The 26,546-nt window shown below is 41.5% G+C and overlaps 1 protein-coding gene across 5 annotated transcripts in view; it reads right to left on the bottom strand.

Moving 5' to 3' along the window:
* Window positions 1-26,546, bottom strand: part of LRCH3 (leucine rich repeats and calponin homology domain containing 3) — a 3,082,729-nt gene that overhangs the window by 1,611,156 nt on the left and 1,445,027 nt on the right. For all 5 annotated transcript variants that reach the window (XM_044070695.1, XM_044070696.1, XM_044070697.1 and 2 more), the window contains exon 8: window positions 15,137-15,254. In XM_044070695.1, coding sequence (XP_043926630.1) covers window positions 15,137-15,254 — 118 coding nt within the window. The remainder of the gene's footprint in view (window positions 1-15,136; window positions 15,255-26,546) is intronic.

Raw genomic sequence — 26,546 nt, 5'->3', positions numbered from 1 at the left:
GAACAGCCAATGAAGGATCCTCATGTGCATTCTGACAAGAGGAACCAGTGTTATTGTGGAAGCCATTGTCCCTAATAATCTTAGAATTATCTTTGCTTTCACCTTGGTCTTGGGAAGAAGATAAAGTATCTGCTGTCTGAGTGCTGCAACTCTGGTCTGTAGAAGCAGTGTCTAGATCTGCGCCTATGAATGTAATATGATGACAGGGCAAAAAGGCAGATTTTTGAAAGTTGACTGTACTACCCAACTGAGTGCAAACGTCCAAAGTTAGATCCCTGGCTTGCTGGAGTAGATGCTTGGTGGTGGTAGATAGGAGCCAGTCGTCTACATAAGGAAATACTCAGAATCCTAGATGCCTCAGGTGAGCCGTGACTACTGCCATGCATTTGGTGAACACTCTGGGGGCTGTAGTGAGACCAAACAATAGACCTCGGAAATGATGACTGGCTCCCAGCCAGAAGAGCAAGTACCTTCTCGATGTCCTGTCCATTTTTATGTGGTAGTAAGCATCTTGAAGGTCTATCGAGCACATCCAATCGTCTTTCCCTAAAAAGGGAAGTACAGACTGCAGTGTCACCATTCAGAACTTTGACTTGACAGATTCGTTTAACTTGCTTAGGTCTATAATATGGGTCTCCAGTCCCCTGTTCTTTTTGGCACCAAAAAGAATCTTGAGTAAGTTCTGAATCCTATTTGGTCTGCAGAGACTTCTTGGATGACTCTTTTGTGCAGCAACGTTTGAATCTCTATAGTTGCTTGCTCCCTTAGATTGGGTGGAACATCTGGGATTGTACTGGTCTGTGGAACAGGATTGAAGAATGGAATGGAATATCCTCTGGATATTATTTTTAGTATCCACTTGTCTCTTGTGATAGTTTGCCAGGCTTCTGGGTACATAGATAAATGTCCCCCGACTGCCTCTGGAGTAGAGCAATCGGGCCTCTTTTCAGGAGCACTGATAAGGGCATCCGCAAAAGGAATCACGGTCACCCTGATTCTGCAGACCCCCCCCCCTTCTGCCTCTGGGGCAGTGCCTACCATTGTTACCTCGCCCTCTGCCCCAGGGGAAGCAATCACACTGTGTCCCGGAAAACTCTCTGGGATCTTTTGAACCACATTTTTCCCACTCTTCTGCCCTTTAGAATAAGGTCTTGAAGGTATGGAAAAACGTACTCCAACAGCAGAGAGTTTTTCCTTCCTGCTGGCTTAAAGAGCTCCGCAAAATTGCACAAGCGCATCCAGGAGTGTCTCCTAAGGGAAACTCAGGAACCCGCTGCCCTGCTTGCTCCATCAGCTGCGTAGGATATCAGCCTCATGGAGGAGTTGACTATGGAATTTAAGGTGGATAGCTAGGAGGAGACCTTCTCATTCACCCCCGCAGCTAATGTACCTTGTAGAGTATCTCCTAGCTCTTTCAGGAGATCTCTTTGTAGCCTTGTAAAGTGAGTTAGGTAGTTCAGCGATCAGAGTGTAAATGTCACTGACAAAAAGACATGCTTCCCGTATCTGTCCATAGCTCAAGAGTCTTTATTTGGAGGATGAACAGATGAGGATGTCTCTGAAAGTTCCTTCTTGGTGGCTGCTGCCACCACCATAGAATCTACAGGTACCCCCTTAGTGAGGAAATCCTTTCCCGAAGGAGCTGACAAGAACTTGTTTGGCCTCCGAGGGACTGGTTCCATTGTGTCAGGTAACTCCCACACCTTTTGACTAACTAGGTCCACTAGCTCATCGAAAGACGGAGACATCCAGGAGGCTGAAGGTTGAGATCCAAAAGCCTTCAGGGTACACTGACTCCTCATCAGAAGGGGTGGTGGCCTGCCAGCCACCTCTCTGCTTAAGAATCTCTAGAATATCTGCAAATGAGATATCATCAGAGGATGACCATGTGGACCCCTCCAACTCCTCGAGGTCAATGTCTGAAGTGATGGACTCATCTGGAGAGTACACGTGCTTCCTCTTGCAAATTCTCTTCCGAGGTGGCTCCTCAGAAGGATATTCTGGGGAGGCCTCGGAGGAGAGGGGTTTGCCCAATGGGGAATCCTGAGACTCTGGATCTCTGCTGTCTTATGGAATGGGTGGTGCCGAGACAGTGGCTGCTGCCTTAGGGGGACGAGTACTAGTATCCTTATGTGGAGCTGTATGGGTAGACAGCACACTCCTCATCAGCTCAAAGGTGGATTCTACCGGCTCTGAAGACTCCTTCGGCTCCGAGGAGAGGAATACACCGGAACCAGCGAGATCAGACCCAAGGCTGATGTAGGAGCCGAGCTAACCCGGGCCGATGCTCCGAGGGACAGGGTCTGCACAGAAGATGATTGGGGCCAAGAATCCCCCCCCCCCCGGGGCCAACCGGGGAACTCCAGGTCCCAAACTCTCCGGACGGCACCGAGAGTGTTGGAGCAGAAGTCGGCTGAGTTAACACCCAAGGGGGTCTCAGAATCATCGGATCCACAGTAAGTGGTAAAAAGCACTCTGGCTCCAAAAGTCCAGCTTGGCTTAGAGGAGGAACAACAGTGGGTATGATGGTCAGCTCCGGGACCAAATGGGTCGGAGTCGAAAATAATTTAGTTAGCGCCGGCGACTTCAAGAGTCTGTGCACCACCTGTTCCACATCATCGTCAGATAAGCTCCTGGTGGACCTGGAGGATAGGGATGGAGAACAAGACCTGTGCAGAATGGGAGATCTTAGTGTCGGCGAAAATAGTGAAATATCCATGTACCAGCTCCAAGAAGAGGTATCTTGGGCTCCCGAGGACTTTGGAACCAAAGAACCAGGTTTGTCAATTAGAATAACCTCTGACGGCTCCAAGGACTGTGGAGCTGAGGAGGTAGTGGCCTTAGAAATTTTTGGTAACTTGACTGGCGGCTCCGACTGAACTGATGTTGCAGGTGATTGCCTCTTTTGGGGTTTGTCCTTTTTAGAAGAAGAGGAGGAAGAACTATGGACAGCTTCCTCAAAAGTTGGCTTTAAGAGCCCTTTAAGGATCAATTTGTTTCTCCTTTCTTGTAAAACCCTGGCACTGAAGGAATGACAAAACGTACAATCCTCTTGTAAATGAACAGCTCCACGGCAATACACACACATATGACATGACTGTCTTTGACAGATATTTTTTGTGAACACTTCTGACATTCTTTGAAGCCCGAAGGCTTTTGTTCATAGGTGGGTACTAGGCTATCTGCCCGAAGGCATTTACAAGCCAAGCCAGAATGTGTTGGCTTTCACCACCCCCTTAGATTAGTTCCCTGTGCCTCTGTCCAGCAGAGCCACTGAAGTGATCCCCGAGGTAAACTTTCTGTTTCCCATCCACTCGTCAAGGTTTCTTTTGATGAGTGTTAGCGAGGAGCTCTGCCTAATGTAGATTGTGATCTTGTTTCAAAGCATGGGAAGTCTCTGGGAAAGGAATCAATCCCTCCAGCACGTCCTATTTATTGTTGTGGTGAGGTTCAGAACCCTAGAGCATGTGGCTCGAGGGGATAAGGTTTTCTTTAGGAGGAGCATGTCCATCAATTCTGGGTTGGACATGGTCTTGTATGTCAGGCAGAGATCACCTCTGAGTAGGCGGTATGCAACAGAGTACAACTGTAGTTTCTTCAGTCGAGCTGCATAGGGCATCTGTTTTGTGGCCATTGATCCTCTTGGTGAGATACTTCTGTGGTACTTCCAGGTGTCTTGTAAGGTACATCCCAAATGGGGTGTTGTACTCTAAGATGGGTCTGATGAGTGATGAGTAGAGGGGCACAATGACCTCTTTTGATCTGGATACGAACCCTTTTGTGATTAAATGGGCCACATAGAAGGATTTTCTAACCACTTTGGCAATGTGATTATCAAAGGTGAGATTACTATATACTTGGGTCCCCAGATCCCTTATTACATCTTCTGTATTTAGGGGACTACCACCTATGTGGTAGTTTGTGGGTACTTTATTTTTTCCAAAGGGGATGATTATGCACTTTTTGGCATTTAGCTTGAGGCCATGATTTTGACACCAGGTATCTGTCTCAGTGAGACCCTTTTGGAGGATGTCTGTGTCAGCCGAAGAGTCAATTATAACCCCTAGTTTGCAGTCGTCTGTGAACTTGGTCAGCCATAGTCCTCCTGTGCTTGCCTGTACCTCTGAGAAGTATACGCCGAACAGGAGGGGTCCTAGGACTGAGCCCTGGGGAACACCACTTGTAACCGGTTTAGAGTTGGACCTAGCTCCCCCAACTCTCACCATGTGGTTTCTGTCCGTGAGCCAGTTGGCAACCCATCTGGTGACTTAGGGGTTTATGTTCAGGCTGGTGAGCTTGTCTATAACACCAGAATGGGGAATGGTGTCGAAGGCCTTAGCGAGGTCTAGGTAGGCTGTGTGTACCACCTTTCCCTCATCTATAGCCTTGGTAACTGTCTCAAAGAAGTCCACCAGGTTTAGGAGGCATGATCTGCCCTTAACAAAGCCAAACTGGGTAGGGTCCAGTGTTTGGAGGTTCCCAATGTCTCCGTTAATGAGTTCCATGATGATGCGCTCCACAGCCTTGCAGACCAAGCTATTCAGGCTTATAGGGCGATAGTTCCTGGGGTCTGTTGTGGCTCCACCTTTGTGGAGCGGAATAACCGTTGCTGTGTGCCACTTTATGAGTATGTAAGCCTGTGGAGAGGCTGAGTTCGAACAGTGTGTTTAGGTGAGGGGTAAGTTCATCTTTGAGCTCATGTAGGACGCAGCCTGGGACACCATCTAGTCCCATTGATGCCGTGTTTTTGGCTTTGGAGAGGGCAGTTTTAACCTGAGTGTCTGATTTCAGGGACTCTACATTCTTCTGGTATGGTTATGGGCCCTTTTGGGGGTGAGAGGGGGGTGAAGTTTGCAATGAACCTGTCTGCCAGGATGTTGGCGATATCGGTCGGTTCAGTGTATTTTGTGCCATTCTGCATTAACTCTGAGCAGATCTGAGCATTGCCACTTAGATTCTTGACATAGCTAAAGAATGCCTTGTGGTTACCTTTGGAGTCCTTGGCAATTTTTTTTTCAAAGCTCGCCTTGAATGATTTTATGAGGGATCGTAGTTTCTTGCTGATACTGATCAGGAATGTCTTCCCTTCTTGGGATTTTACTGTTTTCCGTACTAGTTTCCTCCTTCTATTGTATAGCTTCTTTATGGCAGGAGTCCACCAGACTGGTTTCCTTTTCTTGGAGGAGTGAGTCTTGGTTTTTCTTGGGATGGCACGATCCATGCATTCTTGTAGCTGCCCGTAGAATGCATTAGTAAAGGATTTTGCAGCTTGGACAGTGTTATCCTTCAGCATGGGGGCTTTGAAACTTTCCACCTTGGTCTTAAGTAATGTGAAGTTTGCTTTTGAAATGTTTTTCATGGTGGCTTTCTTGTCTGGGGGTTTAGGGCGGAATATGTATATCCAAAGTGATTTGTTTATGGTCAGATCTAACCAGCGAGGGGTTTACCTTTGTTGTGGAACACCGGTCACCCATGTTGGAGATGACCAGGTCCAATATGCTGTCACCTCTGGTGGGAGTGTTGACCAGTTGAACCCGGGCGTTTGAATTTATAAATCCTAGGAAAAGCTGGGCAAGGGAGTTAGTACTTGAGTAGTTCTTCCAGTTAATGTTTGGGTAATTGAAATCACCCAATATTAGGGTGTTTGGTAGGACCTTTATGTTTCCCAGTGTTTCCAGAAACGCGGAATGGGGGTCCTGGGACATGGTGGGTGATCTATAGCAAGCTACAATTTGAATTGCAGTTTTGCCCATTGTTAGTTGCACGTGGATGATCTCTGAAGCATCGTGCTGTGCCACTAACCTGGAGGTGTGGGTATCCTTGATGAATATGGATACGCCCCCCACCTTTTGTATTTCGGTTTGGGTTCTGTGGCTGAAATGTATGGTACGAGTTGTAGCCTGGTAGTGCTGGGGTGCTCTCTGGAGCCTTAAACCAGGTTTCTGTTACTGCACGTATATCGATTTTCTCCATACTGAGGAGTGCCTCGAGTGCGTGCATTTTGAGGTTTAGACTTCTGGCATTGAGTAGCATTACCCTCAGTTTTTTGTTACTTGAGCTATTTATGGCAGTGATTTTGTCTTTTGAGCCTTGCCTAAAAAAGGCACTATGGGGGTGGCAAGAGCCCTGACCAGTATTCGAAAGCCTAAGGGTGACAGGTGCAAGCCGTCTCTAGCGAAGCAGCGTGGCTTGTCGAGCACGTCATCCCAGGCGGACAGACACAGGATCCCCTTTGAATGACTCCAGAAACTTAAGACAATTGTTGAGATCGAGAATTTTTTCTTTATACCGTGATATTATTCTTGGTGAGGGCAGGATGCTACTTAGGGTCAGGGTCATACCAACCTGGGCTATGTGATCAGAGAGCTCTTCCATGTCTATTTTCATGTAGTCCAGGGAGGTACGGCTCAGGTAATTCACACCAACATGGATAATGACAGAGTCATATTTGTACTTGTTCTGGAGTGACCTGAGTGCTTGTGTTATGTGGCAGCTCCTGGCACAAGACAGGTAGCTAACAGTAACCTTCTCCTTATTCAGCCTAGTGAGTGGGATGTCAGTGTGCCTGACTATGGAGTCACCTATTACTAGTATGTTGGGTATGTTATTTTGCCTTAAGGGCTATAACTGCATGGCACACTGGTTTTGTGAAGTATGTGTTTCATGGTTTGTGTTGGGGGGTGGAGGTTGCTTGGATGTTTGCTTTGGAGGTCTATTGGTTTTGCAGATTTTTGAGCCACCGAGTATGTTTTCATGTATTTATGTGTGTTTTTTGCCGGTTCTGGTCTAATGTTCTCTCTCTTTTGGGTCTTTGGACATGGTAAAGATAAGACCACAAAATAATAGCAAGAAATTTAACTACTTATACTAAACAGATCTATAGCTAACTACAGGAAACACGAAGGAGACAGACAACAAGGGAGTAAAATAGGGCCTCCAACTCAAACGGCCCTATTTCCCAGAAAAACAAGACACCAACTACAAGCCCTCTAATTTAAACAGGTGAAGAGCTCTCTACCTTAAACAAGCTACTAAATATCTGCGACAAGACACAACAACCACTACATGGGATACGGTTAGGCCTGCAAAACGATGGCCAAAAGCAGCACGAAAGGGAATAAAGCTATAACTATGCAACTACAATGCAAGAAAAAACAAGACAATTTAGATATCACTAAATACTAAGCTATCTATTATAAAATAGAAAAGGATTACAGGTTCTACAAGGAAATATGAAGAAAATTTTTAACAACTTAGCCACGGCCAAGATGAGCACATCCAACCTCGTAAAGCAGTAAACAAGATCTGGGGAGTTACTCCACTGCACTATGGGATACTTACTTGCCACGAGCCAAGTTTGAGTCTTTCAGCTGTCTATTCGGCCAAGTCAAAGCCGAGAATCTGCTCTGAACCCCATCATTGTGCGAATGAAGGCGAGATAGGACAACATAACATCAGTATTTAAAGGGAGATAAAAGATAATTTGTAGCAATTACACTAAGTAGTGGTTGAAAACTGAATTACGCAGAGTTGTAGAAATGCAGAAATACAGAAAACTGACATACCAGATAACACAGACAAGTAGTTGAAACAATCAATCTCAGAAAAGGTATTCCAATGACTGAAGAAACTAAGCACCCAACTGTATAAGTACTGAACTACATACAATAGTTTATGACAAGTGTCTAAACGTGAAATAAAATTTAATAGACCAACCAAAGTTTGGATCAAGAAACAGTAGCTTAAGGTTGCAAGATGCTATAATATATGGAGCAACTCAGAGTGCCAAGAAGCACATACCTCCACAGGGAGAGGAGAGAGTGACTCCAGGCAGGAGGCTAACTGAGACAACTGTGCCCCCTCCTCAATCAAAAAACAAAAAAGACTATCCTGGATTTTAGTCAACACCGCAAATACATGGCTAGAAAGGTCACCTTCCAAGGAGATTTTCTGTACCAGGCATAACTCTCAACTTTTTTACCTCCCCAATTAGGTACACTGCTTGAGACTTGAAGGGTTTTTTTCAACCTGAAAATGGGTTTCTCTGAGCACTGGCAAAGACTGTAAGAAACTAAAAGGAGAGGAAAACTGGGGTCACAGAAGTCACTAAAGTTATAAAGCACCATTTCCTTTACTTGAACATCGTCAATATATTTCACCTTTTCATGACACTCAAATACTTATCAGGGATCATGTGAGAGATCCTCTTGCTGATCCCTGCAATGGACTTTTTCAATGGCCCTTTTACAAAATGCTGGCCTGTAGTTTTTTCCTCTTTCATCTTTGGTTGCATGGATGAAAATGATGGACTAATCTCAATGCTTTACATTATTCTCTTCCTCAGGACAGAAGAATCAATGTCAGCACAGGGTTTTGGCTCATGACCTGGACTGCCAGCCAAAAATATGTACAGCTTGTACTTCAAATACTGAATACAGGATACTTTCTATGACGAATTTCAGGATTAAGAAATGAACTGTGTAAGTGGCAGGAAAAAAGTGGCCGACATACAAGCTTGGTGTACCCTTCTAGTCTAATGAACTCGTAAATGTAGTAACAAACTTCTCCAAGCACAAAACACCAACTCCTCTCGAACGCCAATGCCAAAAAGCCTCTGTTACTGTAATTTTACCACAATTACTGGAAACTTTTACCACAATTACTGGAAACTTTTTTCTTCAATATGTAGAATTTATTATAAAACTTGAAGTGTGTAACTTTTCATACACTTTTCGTCAGGGCTCCTGCCCCAACTTCATCAGAAAATGACAACCCACTGAGTGATGCACCTTTATATAGTTAATGGAAACATCATTAGTCAATGTGATTAGCACCCAAAAAATACACAAGTTGTTATTGAATCAGCAACACTATAACGCTAATATAAACTTTCCTACAAGCCTACTTTTACTAAACAATGTTAAGACTAGAAAATGTTTAAAATGTTCAATTGTCTAACATGTAAACAGTATGCTGAATTAATTAATTAAAAAACAGAATGTATTAAACAATTAGTTTTTGAAATGTGTCAAAACATACATTTCAAAAGTAATGCTGAGAATCTCTTTGTTCGTCATGTTGTGCACCAGAATACAAAAAACATTTAATTCAAAGTCATGCATAAAGTATTCATAAAATTTTTCCTAAACTTTTAACACTTTACTATAATAGTTTTAAATTTACACTAAACAATAAGCAAACTAGTTAGTACATAGTGATTAGTAAATAGTATTTAAACGAATGCAACAACTCTCTTAAAAAGTGCAAACAATGTACTATGTTAAAAACTGAACGTTAAAATTTAGAAATGAAAATAAAAAGTATTTAAAATATTGGAGATATTTACTGATGGTTTTATTATTAATAAATTAATTCTAATAGTTGAAACTGAAAAAGTTATAAAACTAACTCATCTCTCTAAATTTTTCAGTCTTAAAATACATTTAAGGGAACACATCTCGTTTATGCCAGGGAACCTACAAGCATTTGTTCTCAGTTGCCAAAGAAGTTCTCTTCTTTCTAGTAATAAACTCTCGTTCCCTCCTCTGCCATCTGAGATAACTTGGTCTATGACCCTAAACTTGAAATTATGACCCGGGAATGCATGTGTGTGTCTAGCTAAAGCATTTTCCATCCTTTTAGCATTGATGTTGTAAATGTGTTCTTTAATTCTGTCTGCTAACTTCCTGTCCGTCTTTCCAATGTAGAACGCCTGGCATAATACACATTTAGCTAAATAAACCACCTGTTTGCTGTTACAGCTGTATTTAGATACTGAACAATACTGTTTGTTGTTTATTAAAAATTTATTTCCTTCTTCTATGTACTTACAGCAACTACACATAGAGCATTTATACATGCCCATTTTTGTTGTAGAAATGCCGCCCTTCTTTTGTAAAATCTCCTTTAAATTCATCCCTCGTCTAAAAACCATTTTTGGTTTGCTAGGTAAAAGTTCACTAAAGAGTTTGTCATTTAATAAATATTCCCAGTTCTTCATTACAATGTTCAATATTAATCCTGAGTCCAGATTGTATGTACAAATAAAATTACAACCAAGTGTATCGTCAAGTTTCCCGGATCTAATTGAATTAATCTCTAAATCAGAGTTACCTCTTACTTCTCCCACTTCTACCTCTGGTCTCAAAATAGGAACGTATATACCTTCCATTCTCTTAAATTTCACTTCCGTTAATATCTCCCTCAAAAAGACAAATGGATAGCCCCTCTGTGTGAAGAAATTCAAGATTAGTTCACACTCTTCATCAAATTCTTCTTCTATAGATGTCATACGGGCTTGCCCTTACTAGTTGCCCCTTTACTACTGATTTCTTCTGGTGTCTCGGGTGGCAACTAGTAAAATGAAGGTACATGTTCGAATGCGTTTCTTTTCTGTAAATTGTAGACAAGTAGGTTTTCCTCTCATAGTCTTTCCTTAGTGAAACATCTAGATAGTCTATCTTGTTTTTGTCATACTTGAAAGTAAAACGCAAAAAAATTGTTGTGTTATTAAAACCTGTTAAACAATCCTCCATTTGTGATTCAGTCCCTTGAAACAATATAAAAATGTCGTCCAAGAAACGTGTATAGTAAACAATGTTTTCTCTGAACTCACTATTGTTTAAAACATAGGACGTCTCCCAATAGGCCATAACCAAATTGGTTATGGCCGCGCCACATGGTGAGCCCATCGCTACACCAATTTTCTGATGGTAGATGTCCTTGTTGAACATCAAGTAATTATATGACAACACTGTGTCTATTAGTTCCTCAACTAATCTGATCTCATTCACTGGTGCTTCTAGTAAATGTAGCATTTCAGATACCCATTCAATTCCTATCTGATGTGGGATACTGAAATATAAATCTTTCACATCGACTGTGCAAAACTTTTAGATAATATTCTGAAAAAACACATAGTAAATGAAAAGCAGATTTCAAAAGATTCATGGTCTTTTTTGAAATCTATTAACAATTTAGAATTCTTTCCTCAATCATATTTGTCACAGTCAATGTGAAAGATTTATATTCCAGTATCCCACATCAGATAGGAATTGAATGGGTATCTGAAATGCTACATTTACTAGAAGCACCAGTGAATGAGATCAGATTAGTTGAAGAACTAATAGACACAGTGTTGTCATATAATTACTTGATGTTCAACAAGGACATCTACCATCAGAAAATTGGTGTAGCGATGGGCTCACCATGTGGCGCGGCCACAGCCAATTTGGTTTTGGCCTATTGGGAGAGGTCCTATGTTTTAAACAATAGTGAGTTCAGAGAAAACATTGTTTACTATACACGTTTCTTGGACGACATTTTTATATTGTTTCAAGGGACTGAATCACAAATGGAGGATTGTTTAACAGGTTTTAATAACACAACAATTTTTTTGCGTTTTACTTTCAAGTATGACAAAAACAAGATAGACTATCTAGATGTTTCACTAAGGAAAGACTATGAGAGGAAAACCTACTTGTCTACAATTTACAGAAAAGAAACGCATTCGAACATGTACCTTCATTTTACTAGTTGCCACCCGAGACACCAGAAGAAATCAGTAGTAAAGGGGCAACTAGTAAGGGCAGCCCGTATGACATCTGTAGAAGAAGAATTTGATGAAGAGTGTGAACTAATCTTGAATTTCTTCACACAGAGGGGCTATCCATTTGCCTTTTTGAGGGAGATATTAACGGAAGTGAAATTTAAGAGAATGGAAGGTATATACGTTCCTATTTTGAGACCAGAGGTAGAAGTGGGAGAAGTAAGAGGTGACTCTGATTTAGAGATTAATACAATTAGAACAGGGAAACTTGACGATACACTTGGTTGTAATTTTATTTGTACATACAATCTGGACTCAGGATTAATATTGAACATTGTAATGAAGAACTGGGAATAGTTATTAAATGACAAACTCTTTAGTGAACTTTTACCTAGCAAACCAAAAATGGTTTTTAGACGAGGGATGAATTTAAAGGAGATTTTACAAAGAAGGCATTTCTACAACAAAAATGGGCATGTATAAATGCTCTATGTGTAGTTGCTGTAAGTACATAGAAGAAGGAAATAAATTTTTAATAAACAACAAACAGTATTGTTCAGTATCTAAATACAGCTGTAACAGCAAACAGGTGGTTTATTTAGCTAAATGTGTATTATGCCAGGCGTTCTACATTGGAAAGACGGACAGGAAGTTAGCAGACAGAATTAAAGAACACATTTACAACATCAATGCTAAAAGGATGGAAAATGCTTTAGCTAGACACACTCATGCATTCCCGGGTCATAATTTCAAATTTAGGGTCATAGACCAAGTTATCTCAGATGGCAGAGGAGGGAACGAGAGTTTATTACTAGAAAGAAGAGAACTTCTTTGGCAACTGAGAACAAATGCTTGTAGGTTCCCTGGCATAAACGAGATGTGTTCCCTTAAATGTATTTTAAGACTGAAAAATTTAGAGAGATGAGTTAGTTTTATAACTTTTTCAGTTTCAACTATTAGAATTAATTTATTAATAATAAAACCATCAGTAAATATCTCCAATATTTTAATTACTTTTTATTTTCATTTCTAAATTTTAACGTTCAGGTTTTAACATAGTAAATTGATTGCACTTTTTAAGAGAGTTGTTGCATTCGTTTAAATACTATTTACTAATCACTATGTACTAACTAGTTTGCCTATTGTTTAGTGTAAATTTAAAACTATTATAGTAAAGTTAAAAGTTTAGGAAACATTTTATGAATACTTTATGCATGATTTTGAATGAAATGGTTTTTGTATTCTGGTGCACAACATGACGAACAATGAGATTCTCAGCATTACTTTTGAAATGTATGTTTTGACATTTCAAAAACTAATTGTTTAATACATTCTGTTTTTTAATTAATTAATTCAGCATACTGTTTAAATGTTAGACAACTGAACATTTTAAACATTTTCTAGTATTAACATTGTTTAATAAAAGTAGGCTTGTAGGAAAGTTTATATTAGCGTTATAGTGTTGCTGATTCAATAACAACTTGTGTATTTTTTTGGGTGCTAATCACATTGACTAATGATGTTCCCATTAACTATATAAAGGTGTATCACTCAGTGGATTGTCGTTTTCTGATGAAGTTGGGGCAGGAGCCCTGACGAAAAGTGTATGACATATTGAAGAAAAAAGTTTCCAGTAATTGTGGTAAAATTACAGTAACAGAGGCTTTTTGGCATTGGCGTTCGAGAGGAGTTGGTGTTTTACCCTTCTAGTCTGATGTGCAATGTTACGACGTGAAGGGGAGACCTACATGACTCCAAGTGTGGAAGCTGAAGAAAAAAGAGAAAGAAAGCTGAGGGCTGAAATTCAGGAAATACCAAAAATGTACCTATTGACTGACTTCTTCCCACCAGGGTAAGAGTCAGCCTCTGGGAGCTGTGATGTCATGTGAGGTAAAATCAAGGAGTTTCTGCTTTAGCCTTACTTAAACCCAAACATGCACCAGTTACAGGTTCACAGGTGAATATTAGGCTATCTGTCCTTGTAGACTACTTTAAGCCGAGCCATTTACCCAATTTATTAAAATAATTGCCCTGTCCTTTTCCCAGGTTTATATCTATGTACTACCCATAAGAGTGATTTCTGAGGTCATGTCATACAGAATTTACAGGGGGTCCTTATTGGAGACAGAGAGAGAGAAATAGGTGTCACCCATATGCATTAGAAAAACATGGAAACTGGGTTAAATGGACAAACAAATACATAGCCAACCAATTTGTTACTAACCCAATAATCCTAATGACAAGTAAGGGACACAATGTTTCTGCTTCCTCTATGGCGTGTCCAATGCAGACAATGAAAAAGCACAACTAACAACTTCCTAGTCATGTTATTTCTCTGAGCTCCTCTTTGTACAATAGCATTGTTTGGTAGTTTTCTCAAAATGGGGTTCTTAAAGACAAGCAACACTTGTTTCTAATGACAGGTCATATGACCAGTAATGCTAGACTGAAAGACAGCACCAAATAGTCAGAAGGAGGATAATTTGCCTTGTACAACGCATTGTTCAATATTATAACTTGCTGGATGGGCTCGGTCTTTCTTTGGTATGCTGATGGGAGGATGGTTTTGAAACAGGGCTGTTATAACAAATTTTTTGGTCTGTTTTCCTTTTTTTTTTTTGTACTGGTCATTAAATAAAATGTACTTGCAAAAAAAATAAGCATTTCTCAAATACAAGTACAACGCACCAATGCACAAACAGGCCAGGTAACACAACAAGGACTGCTGGAGCCACAATCAGGCATGTTGATTCCAAAAGATTTCCATTTACTAACCTCCATCCAATTTACTTCCCACAGTTCAAGCAATTACAAAAGTGAGACTTTGTGACCATGGGCACATACATACATACAGCTACTGCAAACTAGTGTGCTGTGCTGTACGCATTAGTAAAGACCTGGGTGTCATTGTGCATTTGTCAGTGTGCAGCAACATTATGCTAAAGAAAATCTGCATATCTCACAGAATGCTTTGTTAAAAGATGGGTTTACATATCACTTCATACATATACAATGTGGTTACTTTATTCTCTTGGATTCAGATAAGCTGCTTGTACAGCACATCAAGCCTCGCTATGAAGGAAGTAAACCCTGTGACATAAAAGATCACTTCATGCTAATTTCTGGGCTGATATTCTATATACTACCAGTTATAAGGCACCCGGACATGTATGCACACTTAGACACACATGCATACACTAACACACACTAAACAAGTGAAAGCTGTTCAGGATATAAAGAAAAAGTTTGACTTGAATGTTAGCCTTATTTCAAAAATACTCTGTTGTGCTAATTTGCCTAGGTTAAGGTTGATGCACCCAAATATTTTTAAATAAAAACTTAAAAACTCCAGGTATACAGAAAGGTCACCTGGCACACAAAACACCTACAAAACAACCCACCAAATTTACATGTTATTAGTGACCAAGTACATATCCATAAATGAAAACAGAGTGCTATGTTTACAAAAACAGCTACAGACTACCATAAGCAGTGACCTCATGCAATGGGTCAACAAACAATATGCTACTTATCTAAGGAACCATAGTTCAGAAAGCCAAAAAGGAACCAAGAGTCAATGGTACCCACCTCCCCCATTGATAAGTACTGCAGTTCCTCTGTTTTCATGGTACTGACACTCTCTTCGAAGTCTTTGTTCCTTTATTTCAGCAACTCTTAAAGGCAGATCTGCTAAATCTTCTGTAGGCTGAAAAAGATAAATAAAAACAATACAGTAGTGGTATTACTTCTTCCAAAATATCCTTGTGTGTAAGCCTGACTTTTGGTCAACTGTTAATTAGAGGGAAGTTGTCCAAAAAATGCTAAATTTTACTAAGTAATACCATTCTATAACTCCAGCTCTTCATGGACTGTGATTAGAAGAGTCCACACCTACACACACACTCCCCACTCAGAATCTTTTCCCCTAGATAGTCCATTCTATAAGCAGTTGCATTTCTGTCAATGACTGAAGGAAGTGAAAAAGATCAGGCAATAAATCAGCCTCCTCAATACAAAAAGGGACATAACCTGCTTTACTAACAAACACTAGTTCCCAAAGAGTGGCTGGAAGGTTCAAACTTCTGACTGCATGCCTCCATTTTCAAGCAAGTAACAGAGCTCACCTCCCAAATTGAGCAAGCCTGTACATGACAGTCCTGATGAAAATCTGTGTTTTCTGACCCAATCCTCAAGACCAGCCTTAAAAGGTAGTCAAAATAATATTTTGTTTGGCCAGCCTTAAAATACAGTCAAAGTAATGTTTTGCTTGGCCTATAGTGGTAACTTACTCCACAGGCACGGAGCATGCTGAGTTAGGAAGCTCTCTCCAAGAGCCTTGTTTTTTTGTTGTTGTAGATTTAGGTCCATAGTGTTGGCATTTGCAAAGAAAAAAGATGATATGTAAGACTGGGTCTTTTATGGCTTGAAAAGTTAGACACTGACTACCTCAGAGAAGCACAGGAGAATTCTGTTAATCTATGAGGACATCTGAATGCTTTAAAATCTCTACTTTAAGGTATATTTGGAGCCTTTCTTGTTCAGCAATAGCCACTGATTTATAAATACCAAAAGAGGCACTGCATTCAGTGATGGGTCTGATAAGGGAAGATTACAGTGGTAACTTCGCTGGCTCTAGAAGATATCTCTTGTAAAAGTACAGTTTTGTACCTACCATAAATGTAGATGTTCGAGGATCTCCAATGCTGCAGTCCTTACATATGGGTAGTCCGCTGTCCACAATCGGCCCGAATACCAAAGGGCTAGAACCGGCGTCGGTCATCGGCGCCCGAGACTGACGTCAGTACGTGCCAGTACAAATGCGCATGACCGACGCCATATACTCAGTCTTTCTTGCCTCAGACGCCAGAATGCAAAAAACACCACCCAAAACCCAGCCTAAAAAGGGGGAAGGAGGGAGGGAAAATTGGACTGCAGCAATGGAGATCCTCGAACATATACATTTATGGTAGGTACAAAACTGTACTATGTTCTTCATCTCCCATTGCTGCAGTCCTTACATATGGGTAGAATCCCAGAGCAACGGAAAAAAGGGAGGCTGGCCAACTAAATAGCATTAGGAGCTGCTAACATGCCCTGTAAGATTGCAGTGGCAAACCCAGCCCTAGACCTAGAATAAAGAGGTAAATGATAATGCTTTGTAAAGGTATGTACAGAACTCCAAGTAGCTGCCTCTAGAATGTCTTTAGTAGCTACCCCTCTCAAAAAAGCAGTAGAGGTAGCCGTAGCCCTAGTAGAATGAGGCCTGATCCCAACTGGAACATCCTTTCCATGATGAGAGTAACAAAAAGCAATACAATGGCCAATCCACTTGGAAATAGTTTGTTTGAGACAGCTTTCCCTTGTGAAGTCAAAGCAAAAGAAACAAATAATTGTTGAGATCTTCTGAACTCTTTGGTTCTGCTCAAATAATACCTTAACTGCCTATGTACATCCAAAGAATGCAAAACTTTTTCCCCTTTATTTTGGGGGTTAGAATAAAAAGTAGGCAAATGTATAGATTGGTTCAATGCCACATTAGAAATCACTTTAGGCATAAAAGTAGGATTAGTACGTAAGGAAACTCTGTCATTGTGAAAAACCAGAAAAGGTTCCACTGCCATGAGGGCCTGTAATTCAGATACCCTTCTAGCAGAAGTAACAGCCAACAAAAAAGCAGTCTTCCATGACAACAACTTCAATTCAACTGTAGCTGCAGGTTCAAAAGGAGGCAGAGTCAGCTTTTCCAAAACAAAATTAAGATCCCAGGCAGGAGTAGGAGCTCTTCGTGGGGGTCTTATATTCTTTGCCCCTCTAAGAAACTGTTTAACCAATGGATGTGAAAACAAAGGAGGGTCACAATCATAGTGAGCGGAAATAGCTGCAGCATGCACTTTTACAGAAGAGAAGGACAAACCATTGTCCAATAATACAGTCAAATATTGCAATGTACAACTCAAATTAGGCAATTTGACATCAAAGCCTTTAGCTGAACTCCAAAGAAAAAATCTCTTCCATTTATCAGCATAAACCTTTCGAGTACTAGGTCGCCTGGCTTCCAAAATAACATCCAAAACTTGCTGAGGGAGCTGAAGGCCCTCCTTCTCTAAAACAGAATGCGCCAGGCTGTCAGGTGTAGGGATTGCACCCTGACATTGAGAAAATGATTGTTTTCCTGAGACAATAAGTGAGGAATCTGTGGTAATGGCCAAAGTGTCCCATGAATTAAGCTCCTCAACAGAGGGTACCAATGCTGACGAGGCCAATCCGGTGCTATAAGGATCATGCAAGGTTTGTCCCTCCTGACTTTCAACAGTACCTTTGGAAGAAGAGGCAAGGGAGGAAAAGCATACACGTGAAGGTTGCTCCAACTGAAGGATAGTGCATCTATTTTCCAGGCTGTTGGATGAAACAGCCTTGTGCAAAACAGTGGCAGTTGGAAATTCAGAGGAGAAGCGAACAGATCTATGTCTGGAGTTCCCCAAGCCATGGTCAACTGAAGAAATACCTGAGGGTCCAACTTCCATTCGTGAGGATCCACAATCTGTCTGCTCAGAACATCTGCTAAAGAATTTTGTGCTCCTGGCAGAAACTGTGCTCGAAGAGTGATGTGCAGATTTAAAGCTGTTTCCCATAACAGCATTGCTCGTCTGCAAAGAGGGTAAGAATGAGTTCCCCCCTGCTTGTTGATGTACCACATGACCGTTGTGTTGTCTGTTCGAATCAACACCAGTCCTGGTTGAAGTAGGCCCTTGAATGCTTCCAAAGCAAATTGAACTGCCAGCATCTCTTTCATGTTGATATGCAAGTGAAGTAGCTCTGGGGGCCAAAGGTCTTGAATCCATTTTCCTGTGAAATGAGCTCCCCAGGCTGACTCCGAGGCGTCTGTCGTTAATATCTGACTTGCCTCTGGTTGGGTCACAGAGAGTCCCTTGTTTAGGTGACATTCCTGAGCCCACCACACAAATTCTTTCTGAATGCAAGGCAGAATCCGAATGACAGTGTCCAAATCGTGGCTGTGTTGAGTCCAAATGCTTTTGAGATACCATTGCAGCTTCCTCATATGCAGTTTGGCATTGGGAAGTACTAGAATGCAAGATGCCATGAACCCCAAGGCTTGAAGGACTGTCCTTGCAGTCAGCCTGGACATTACTGATAACTGTTGGAAGTATAGGTGAAGATTTCTTTGTTTGTCCGGGGTAAGAAATGCCATCTGAGCAGCGGTGTTCAGTCTTACACCCAGAAAACACATCTCTTGTGAGGGTACTAGACTGGACTTTATTTCGTTCACAGAATACCCTAGGCATCTTAAAACTGTCATTACATACTGCAGATGTTGAAGAAGTTCGCTTGCCTTGAGCCAGAATCAAACAGTCGTCCAGATAAGGATAAATTTGAATTCCTTTTAGTCTGAGAAAAGCTATTACTGGAGCCAGGACTTTGTGAAAACCCTGGGCAGTAGACAAGCCAAAGGGCAATGCAGAGAACTGATAATGCAAATTCCCATTCCGAAATCTCAGGAATTTCCTGCAACTGGGCCTGATAGGAATGTGAAGATAGGCTTCTTTGAGATCCAGAGTCACCATCCAGTGATCTTTGCCCAACATAGGTAACAGCTGTTGCAGTGTTAACATCTTGAATTTTGGAATTTCCAGAAAGGTGTTTAGAATGGACAAATCCAGAATTGGTCTCCAACTATTTCCTTTCTTTGGCACTAAGAAAAGACGGGAATAAAACCCTGTGCCCCTTTCTGCAGAAGGTACTTCCTGTATTGCTCCCAACTGAAGCAGAGAAGAAATTTGTGCCTGTGCTTCGAGTCTTTGCTGATGAGGCACATCCGGCATACCTTTGAAAGGAGGGAATGTGTGAAAATAAAATTTGTAGCCTCGAGTTATTATGTCCAATACCCATTTGTCTTGGGTAACCAAATGCCAATTCCTTTTGAAAAGTCCCAGTTTTCCTCCTAGAGGAGCTGCCAGCAAGGCAGAGTCCGGCAGCTGAAGACACAGGTCATTGGGTCTGTTTCGAAAGGACTGACCCCTGCCCTCCCCAGCAGAAAGGGTAGAAGAACTCAAAGTCCTAGAAGTAACAGGGCCCTGAGAGGAAGCCCTACCTCTACCACGCCTCGACCTGCCCCTAGATTGATAATCCGAAGAGGGAAAGACCATCCCTTAGCAGGCCAATTTCTACTGAACTTAGGGGCTGAACCTGTAAAAGTCCTTAACCGTCTGCATAGACTTAGCTTTTCCTCCATTTTTTCAAAACTGACTCTACTGGAGGGCCAAAAGAACATCAGATTGCAGAGGAGCATCCATAATTCGAGCCTTAACATGCTCTGACAAGTTCTGATCTTTAAGCCAGGCATGCCTGCGAACAACTGAACTAGTAGCAGCCACCCTGGAAGAAGCCTGTAAAGCATCAAAACCACACTGCAAAGAATGCTTACCAACTTGGTCTGAAGCATGCACTAAATCCTGAAGCTCCTTACATTCAATACCTTCAGCTAAAGCATCTACTTTACATTTCAATTGGCCCAGCAAATAATTTTGATACCTGAGCATATGAAACTGACAATTTAAAGCTCTCATAGCCAAAGTAGAAGAGGTATACAGTTTTTTACCCCACCTATCCAGGGCCCTAGCATCCTTGTCCAGAGGAACTGGATTCTTAACCACAGAAGCCCTAACACCTTTGGGGCCTTGAGTAATAGTTTCTGGATCAGCCCTAGGACTCTTATACAAGTACTTGTGGGCTTCCGGAACCCTGTAGTATCTATCTGGTTTAACCGGGGCAGGAGGCAGAGAATCTGGGTTAAGGGCAGCCTCAGAAAATACATCCTGAACAACATCCAGTACAGGAGGAATAGCCAAGGGCCTATGCTGAGGCAAAAACAAGAATTCTCTTAGCCTTTTACGAGAATCAGAATAATCCTGGCCTTCCCATTTGAAATGTTCCCTCATGGAATGCAAAGTCTCAGAGAAAGAAAAATCTTCCGGAGGGGACGCAGAGGGAGTAGTGTCCTCAGCCTCCGAATCAGAATAGGGAGGGAAATCCTGAAGTTCTTCCACAGAAGAATCCGACTCACTGGAAGACTGAACCAAACCCTCCAACTCTGTCTGTACCCTGGGCCTCTTCTCAGGGGGGGCATAGAACCCCTAATTAAAGTTATCAAATCTTCAGCCATCTTTAACATGTGCTTCCTAGGAGCTGGACCCTGGGGACTAGCACCAGCAGGGGCAGACTTAGACTTAGAATGGCTTTTGCTTTGAGAAGGAGGAGGCCTAACTACCCTATGAGGGGAGGGAACCACCGACATCTGAGAAGCACCCTCAGCCTGGCCTAACACAGGAGAAGCCACTTCCTGTAGTAACAAAGGCTCCCCTTGAGACTCAGGTAAACTTTCAGAAGGAGCCGCTGAAGTATTCGGTGGTTCTACAGAACCGGCGTCCAGAGTGGACGACTCATCCTGTTTGGACCGCAAAGCCTTCTCTTTGCGTTTCTTAGAAGAACCAGGCATTGGAGAATCCGACGGCATGTTGTAATTACAACGTTTACCAAACACAAGCTTAGCACAGTCCAACCGACGTTTAATAGTACGCTTGTTAAAAGTAGCACAAAAGCGACACCCAACCACGTCGTGCTCAGGCCCTAAACAAGGAATACAGAGTGAATGGTAATCCCTATGAGGAATCTGTTTCCCACAAGAAATACAGTTATTAACTTTTTCTGACATCCGTCAATACTGAGGCAAGAAAAAGACAAAAGTGTCCCCAACGGGGTACTTAGCCCAACTTGGTCTCCGGTCTGAAACTCAAAAACCGACAATTCCAGAACACCGAACGGCACTTGCAAAAGGCTGCTTCTGCTTAGGACCACGCGGCAAGAAAGACTGAGTATATGGCGTCGGTCATGCGCATTTGTACTGGCACGTACTGACGTCAGTCTCGGGCGTCGATGACCAACGCCGGTTCTAGCCCTTTGGTATTCGGGCCGATTGTGGACAGCGGACTAACCATATGTAAGGACTGCAGCAATGGGAGACGAAGAACATCTATGCTACATAGGAGCTTGTCTACTGTGGAAACTATGACAGAATGACAGACAACATTGTCCACATAAGTACCATGGTCTCCTTATAACCATGTACATCTGAAAAGCAGTACCATTTCTAACATATTTTTGAAGAATGCTGCTATACTGCACTTTTTTGCTTTTAATTCAACACCATTTTCAGTACAACAGGGTATGTGCAAATTCCAGCCCTTACAGGAGCTGTTTAGTATCAGCTGATAAGTTTATAATGCTCAGCTTGCAGTCATCAACAAACTTGGTCATCTGCACTTCTGGAATATTACACAAAATGTCTGTAAAAGAAATGCTGAATAATTCAGGGCACAACACACACTCTAATTAACATTTTACATTCTGAGAAAATATCAGCAGCACTCTGAACAGGAATACCAAAGAGCCAATCACTGAAGGCAGCTTGTGATATCTAGAAGTTTCTGTGTGGGCAAACTATTAAACTAAAGGACAGAATGGCACATCATTTATCAGAAATAAGACAATGCACTCACAAATCCACAGGCGAAGCACTACCTGGAAAAATCTGGACATGAAAGATTTGGCTTTCATGTACTGAATAAACTAGGGATGGGACCTCCTGAAGGCAACATGAATGCCATCTTAGAGAAGCTGGAGCTCCACTGGATCATCAAACTAAATGCTTACTAACCACCTGGACTCAATACTTGCACTTCTATCAAAAATGTTTTAATACTAAGAAAGCTAAATCATGGTGTGTTTTATTGAAAACAAGATGAATTGGTCTGAAACTCTACAAAAAAAGTCTAATAAAAAAGGTGGACACCTAAACACATACACTACTACAGTAATTTATCAGATGGATCTGAGGAAGCATATGGTGAAAGCGTTTTTTAAATGTTAGAATGTTAGGGAATCCTTTGTACCTCAAAAGCAGGACAGGTTGCTTTAGGAAAAAAAGAATCATCTTGCCTGAACAGGCCGAGTCACTGCTGGGCTTAGCTTCAATAGGTTAACTGATACTGTTATATAAAACAAGTAGTGTAAGAGGATGGGGAGGATTAACCAGTGTGGATACCCCAGTCCACTGGTGGGTATTTGGTTATATTCAAATAAGGTGCGTTTTACCTCCACCAATTAAAATACCCCCATTTTGAAATATTCAAATTTGCTGTATACCTCCACTAATTAAAACACCTGGCTATTGTGACCCCACCCCTCACAAAGCCCTTATAACCAGGGCAGAACTCCGTGTAAAACCATTAGGATTTGACTGCAAGAAAGCTCATTCATCTGTGAAGACTAGATAAAACATTTTTTTCTAAAAACTGCATCAGTTCAGTTGACTTATTCCTCTGGAACAGACGAGTAGATAAGCCATCTATGGTCAGCTGTGGGTCAGATTTGCTTGTATACCAATCGAAGTCAGCATTCAGAATGTGGGATCTGTCAGACAGCCAAGCTGCACTTCAGTGGATAAAATAAGGGTTATACTAAGTTTTTCTAAAGTTTTTTCAACTATACCAGCATGGAGGATAGTGTAAAAACAGGTTAATGTCTGGAATCCTCCCCACCAACACAACATCAATGATGACATTCTAAAAACTCCATTAATAATTGCTCATGTGAGATCTGCTCAGAGAGTCTGTGAAAAGGTCTGAAGTACCTGGTGCATACTTAGTCAAAATAAAAAGGCTTCTTCCTGAACCTAACTATACAGATCAAACATGTGGCAAAAATGGGGAACACATTTCATTATTCACTGCCTGTTGATACAGAACATGACAGCCTTACTAATTATACGTTTGAGGAGGATAGAATGCAGAAGAATAACTCCTCAAATAAATACAGATACTGAAGACAGCCAACAATTCTGGCAGTCAACTAAGTATGCAAATCTACAAGAAATGTCATGTGGTCCTATAGAAATAGATCCTGCATGCATGCTCTAAACCCATGAATAGAAACACTCATTATCAAATAACAGGTATATGAAGGAGCCTGACAGAGCATAACAGATGAGAAATGACAGTCTCACCAACAGCCCGAATCCTGAAACAAGGGATCTGTCACTACAATAATCTGGGGCTGTATTCTCAGGAACTGCTGGAATTAGCCAACATACCAATTTTCACTACATCTATTTTCGCAGCAAAATAAAACAAGATAGTAAAGGGAGATTTTAACATGGTCAGCAGACAATTCAACAGGGACTACAGCCAAGATGTGGGCAGAAGGTCACAAGAGGAAATAGAACTGATATTAAAACCTAGTAAAAGTGGTGACTGGGAGGGATATGAGATTTAACAAAAAACAACAATTTAAACGCAGGCAGTGTCTTTTCCCAAGCCAGGATGAGGATATGGGGTTGTTAACAAGGAATCATCCAAATACAGTTACATTTACGTACCACAGAAAAGAAGAAAAGGATAGAGACATTTCACAAACATATGAGGTGCAGACAGTAAACAAATGGGTAATCTCCTAAATGGAAAGCAGTGAAAGACCCTGAAAACAAAGGTAAAACTATATGTGGTAAGAAACACTTTTTTATTTCAATAAACATCTTCATTAAATTACCACATATGACAGGCAATCTTGCATTTATATAAATGAAAAACAATATTGACACCACTTTAGTTGCAAAAATTACACAATACACACGACATTGAAACAAAGTACAGTTGTGTACACTTACCATAAATGTAGATGTTCAAGTGTATTCACTGTTGTAGTCTTGTAGTCATTACATTTGGGTAATCTGCTGGCAGGTTGCCCACAATCAGCCAGAATAACAAAGTCTTGGGTTCTGCGTCGGTTGCTGTCTCCTCTTCCATGACGTCAGGTCGTCAGGGGTATAAAACATTCAGCCAACGCCATTTTAATCAGTTTTTCTTGCCCCAGATGTCAGGTGCCCCTCCAAATGGGGAGCAAAAAAAAAAAAAAAATAACTATAAATATATAAATGCACTTTAGAAACATAAAATTTACCTTCAACTAAAAGCAAATACACCACAAAGGCTTTTGAGTATAGTGAAGGAAAGAAAAGGTATAGAAAAGGGGTCTGGCGGGTGGGTAATCCGGACTGCAACAGTGAATACACTCGAACATCTACATTTATGGTAAGTGTACACAACTGTACTATGTTCTTTGTGTTTCATGTTGCAGTCATTACATTTGGGTAGAATCCCAAAGCTATGGATGGGAGGATGGAACTAAACAGCATTAGGAGCAGCTATAAGGCCCTGCAGGACTGCAGTGGCAAAGCCTGCCCTGGATTTAGAAAAGAGAGGTAAATGGTAATGCTTTGTGAAAGTATGAACTGAGCTCCAAGTAGCAGCTTGTAGAATGTCTCTGGTAGGGACCCCTCTCAGAAACGCTGTTGAAGTAGAGGCAGCCCTGTTGGAATGGGATCTGATCCCCTTGGGCACAGGTTTACCATGGTGCAAGTAGCAGAAACAAATGCAATGGCTTATCCATTTAGAAATAGCCTGCTTTGATATAGCCTTCCCCTCTGATCCTGCAGCAAATGCCACCAGTAGTTGCTCAGACTTTCTTAGAGATTTTGTCCTGTTTAAGTAGAATCTTAGTTGTCTGTGTACATCCAATGAATGCAGAATCCGCTCCCCCTTGTTCTGCAGATTTGGGAAGAAAGATGGCAGGTGAATAGTCTGGTTAAGAGCCACACTGGATACCACCTTAGGCATAAAAGAAGGATTGGTCCTGAGGGCCACCCTGTCTGGGTAAAAAATAATGAAAGGCTCCAATGCCATGAGTGCCTGTAGTTCTGAAACCCTTCTAGCTAAAGTGACTGCCAAAAGAAACGCTGTCTTCCACAAAATAAATTTTATATCTGCAATAGCTGCTAGTTCAAAAGGAGGTAGGGTAAGTTTTTCCAGCACAAAATTGAGGTCCCATGCAGGAGTTGGCACTCTCCTGGGAGGCTTTAAATTTTTGGCCCCTCTGAGGTACTGTTTTAGCAGGGGGATGAGAAAAGAGGGGAGGCTTTGTGTTGTAATGAGCCGAGATGGCAGAGGTATGGATTTTTATTGAAGAAAAAAATAAGCCCTTGTGAAGAATCTCAGTTAAGTATTGCAAAATCTGAGGAATATTGGGCTTTGCTGTGTCTATTCCTTGCGCTTGGTTCCAAGCACACAATCTCTTCCATTTACCAGCATAAGATATTCTAGTACTAGGCCTTCTGGCCTCCAAAATTACATCCATGACAGGTTTACTGAGAGATGCGGTTGGTGAAATTAGTTGATTAGCCATGCTGCAAGATTCAGAGTTTGGAGCTGAGTGTGCAGAATTTGATAGTTCTGCTGAGACAATAGGTGAAGCGTTTGAGACAAGTACCACGGAGGAAGGTGTGACATATTCCTTAGAAGCGGGTACTAATGTTGGCGAGGCCAGTCCGGAGCAATTAGAATCATTTTTGGTTTTTCCTGTCTGACTTTTAGTAAGACTTTGGAGAGTAGAGGCAGAGGGGGAAAGGCATAGACTGATCGGTTTTTCCAGCTGAAGGATACAGCATCCACGGTCCATGCTTTTTTGTGATGAGTTCTTGTGCAGAATTTGTCCAACTGATAGTTTTGGGGAGAGGCAAATAGATCTATGTTTGGGCTCCCCCATTTTTGTGTTAACATGCTGAAGATTTCTGGATCCAGTTTCCATTTGTGCAGGTCCATAAGATTTTTGCTTAGGTCATCTGCCAGAGTATTTTGCTTTCCTGGCAGGAATTGAGCTTGAAGATGTATTTGGTATGTCAAGGCTATGTTCCACAAGGCCATGGCTAGTCTGCAAAGGGGGTAGGAGTGGGTACCCCCCTGCTTATTTATTGTACCACATAACTGTGGTGTTGTCCGTCTTTATCAGTAGTTGTCCTGGATGAAGGGAGTCTTTGAAGGTTGTCAGAGCATTCTTAACAGCTAGCATTTCTTTCTGGTTGATATGCATT

Source organism: Protopterus annectens, chromosome 4.part1, assembly GCF_019279795.1.
Source record: "Protopterus annectens isolate FY-2018-M chromosome 4.part1, PAN1.0, whole genome shotgun sequence".
In the NCBI taxonomy this organism is placed as follows: Eukaryota; Metazoa; Chordata; order Ceratodontiformes; family Protopteridae; genus Protopterus; species Protopterus annectens.
This window is presented reverse-complemented; position numbering and strand designations above follow the sequence as displayed.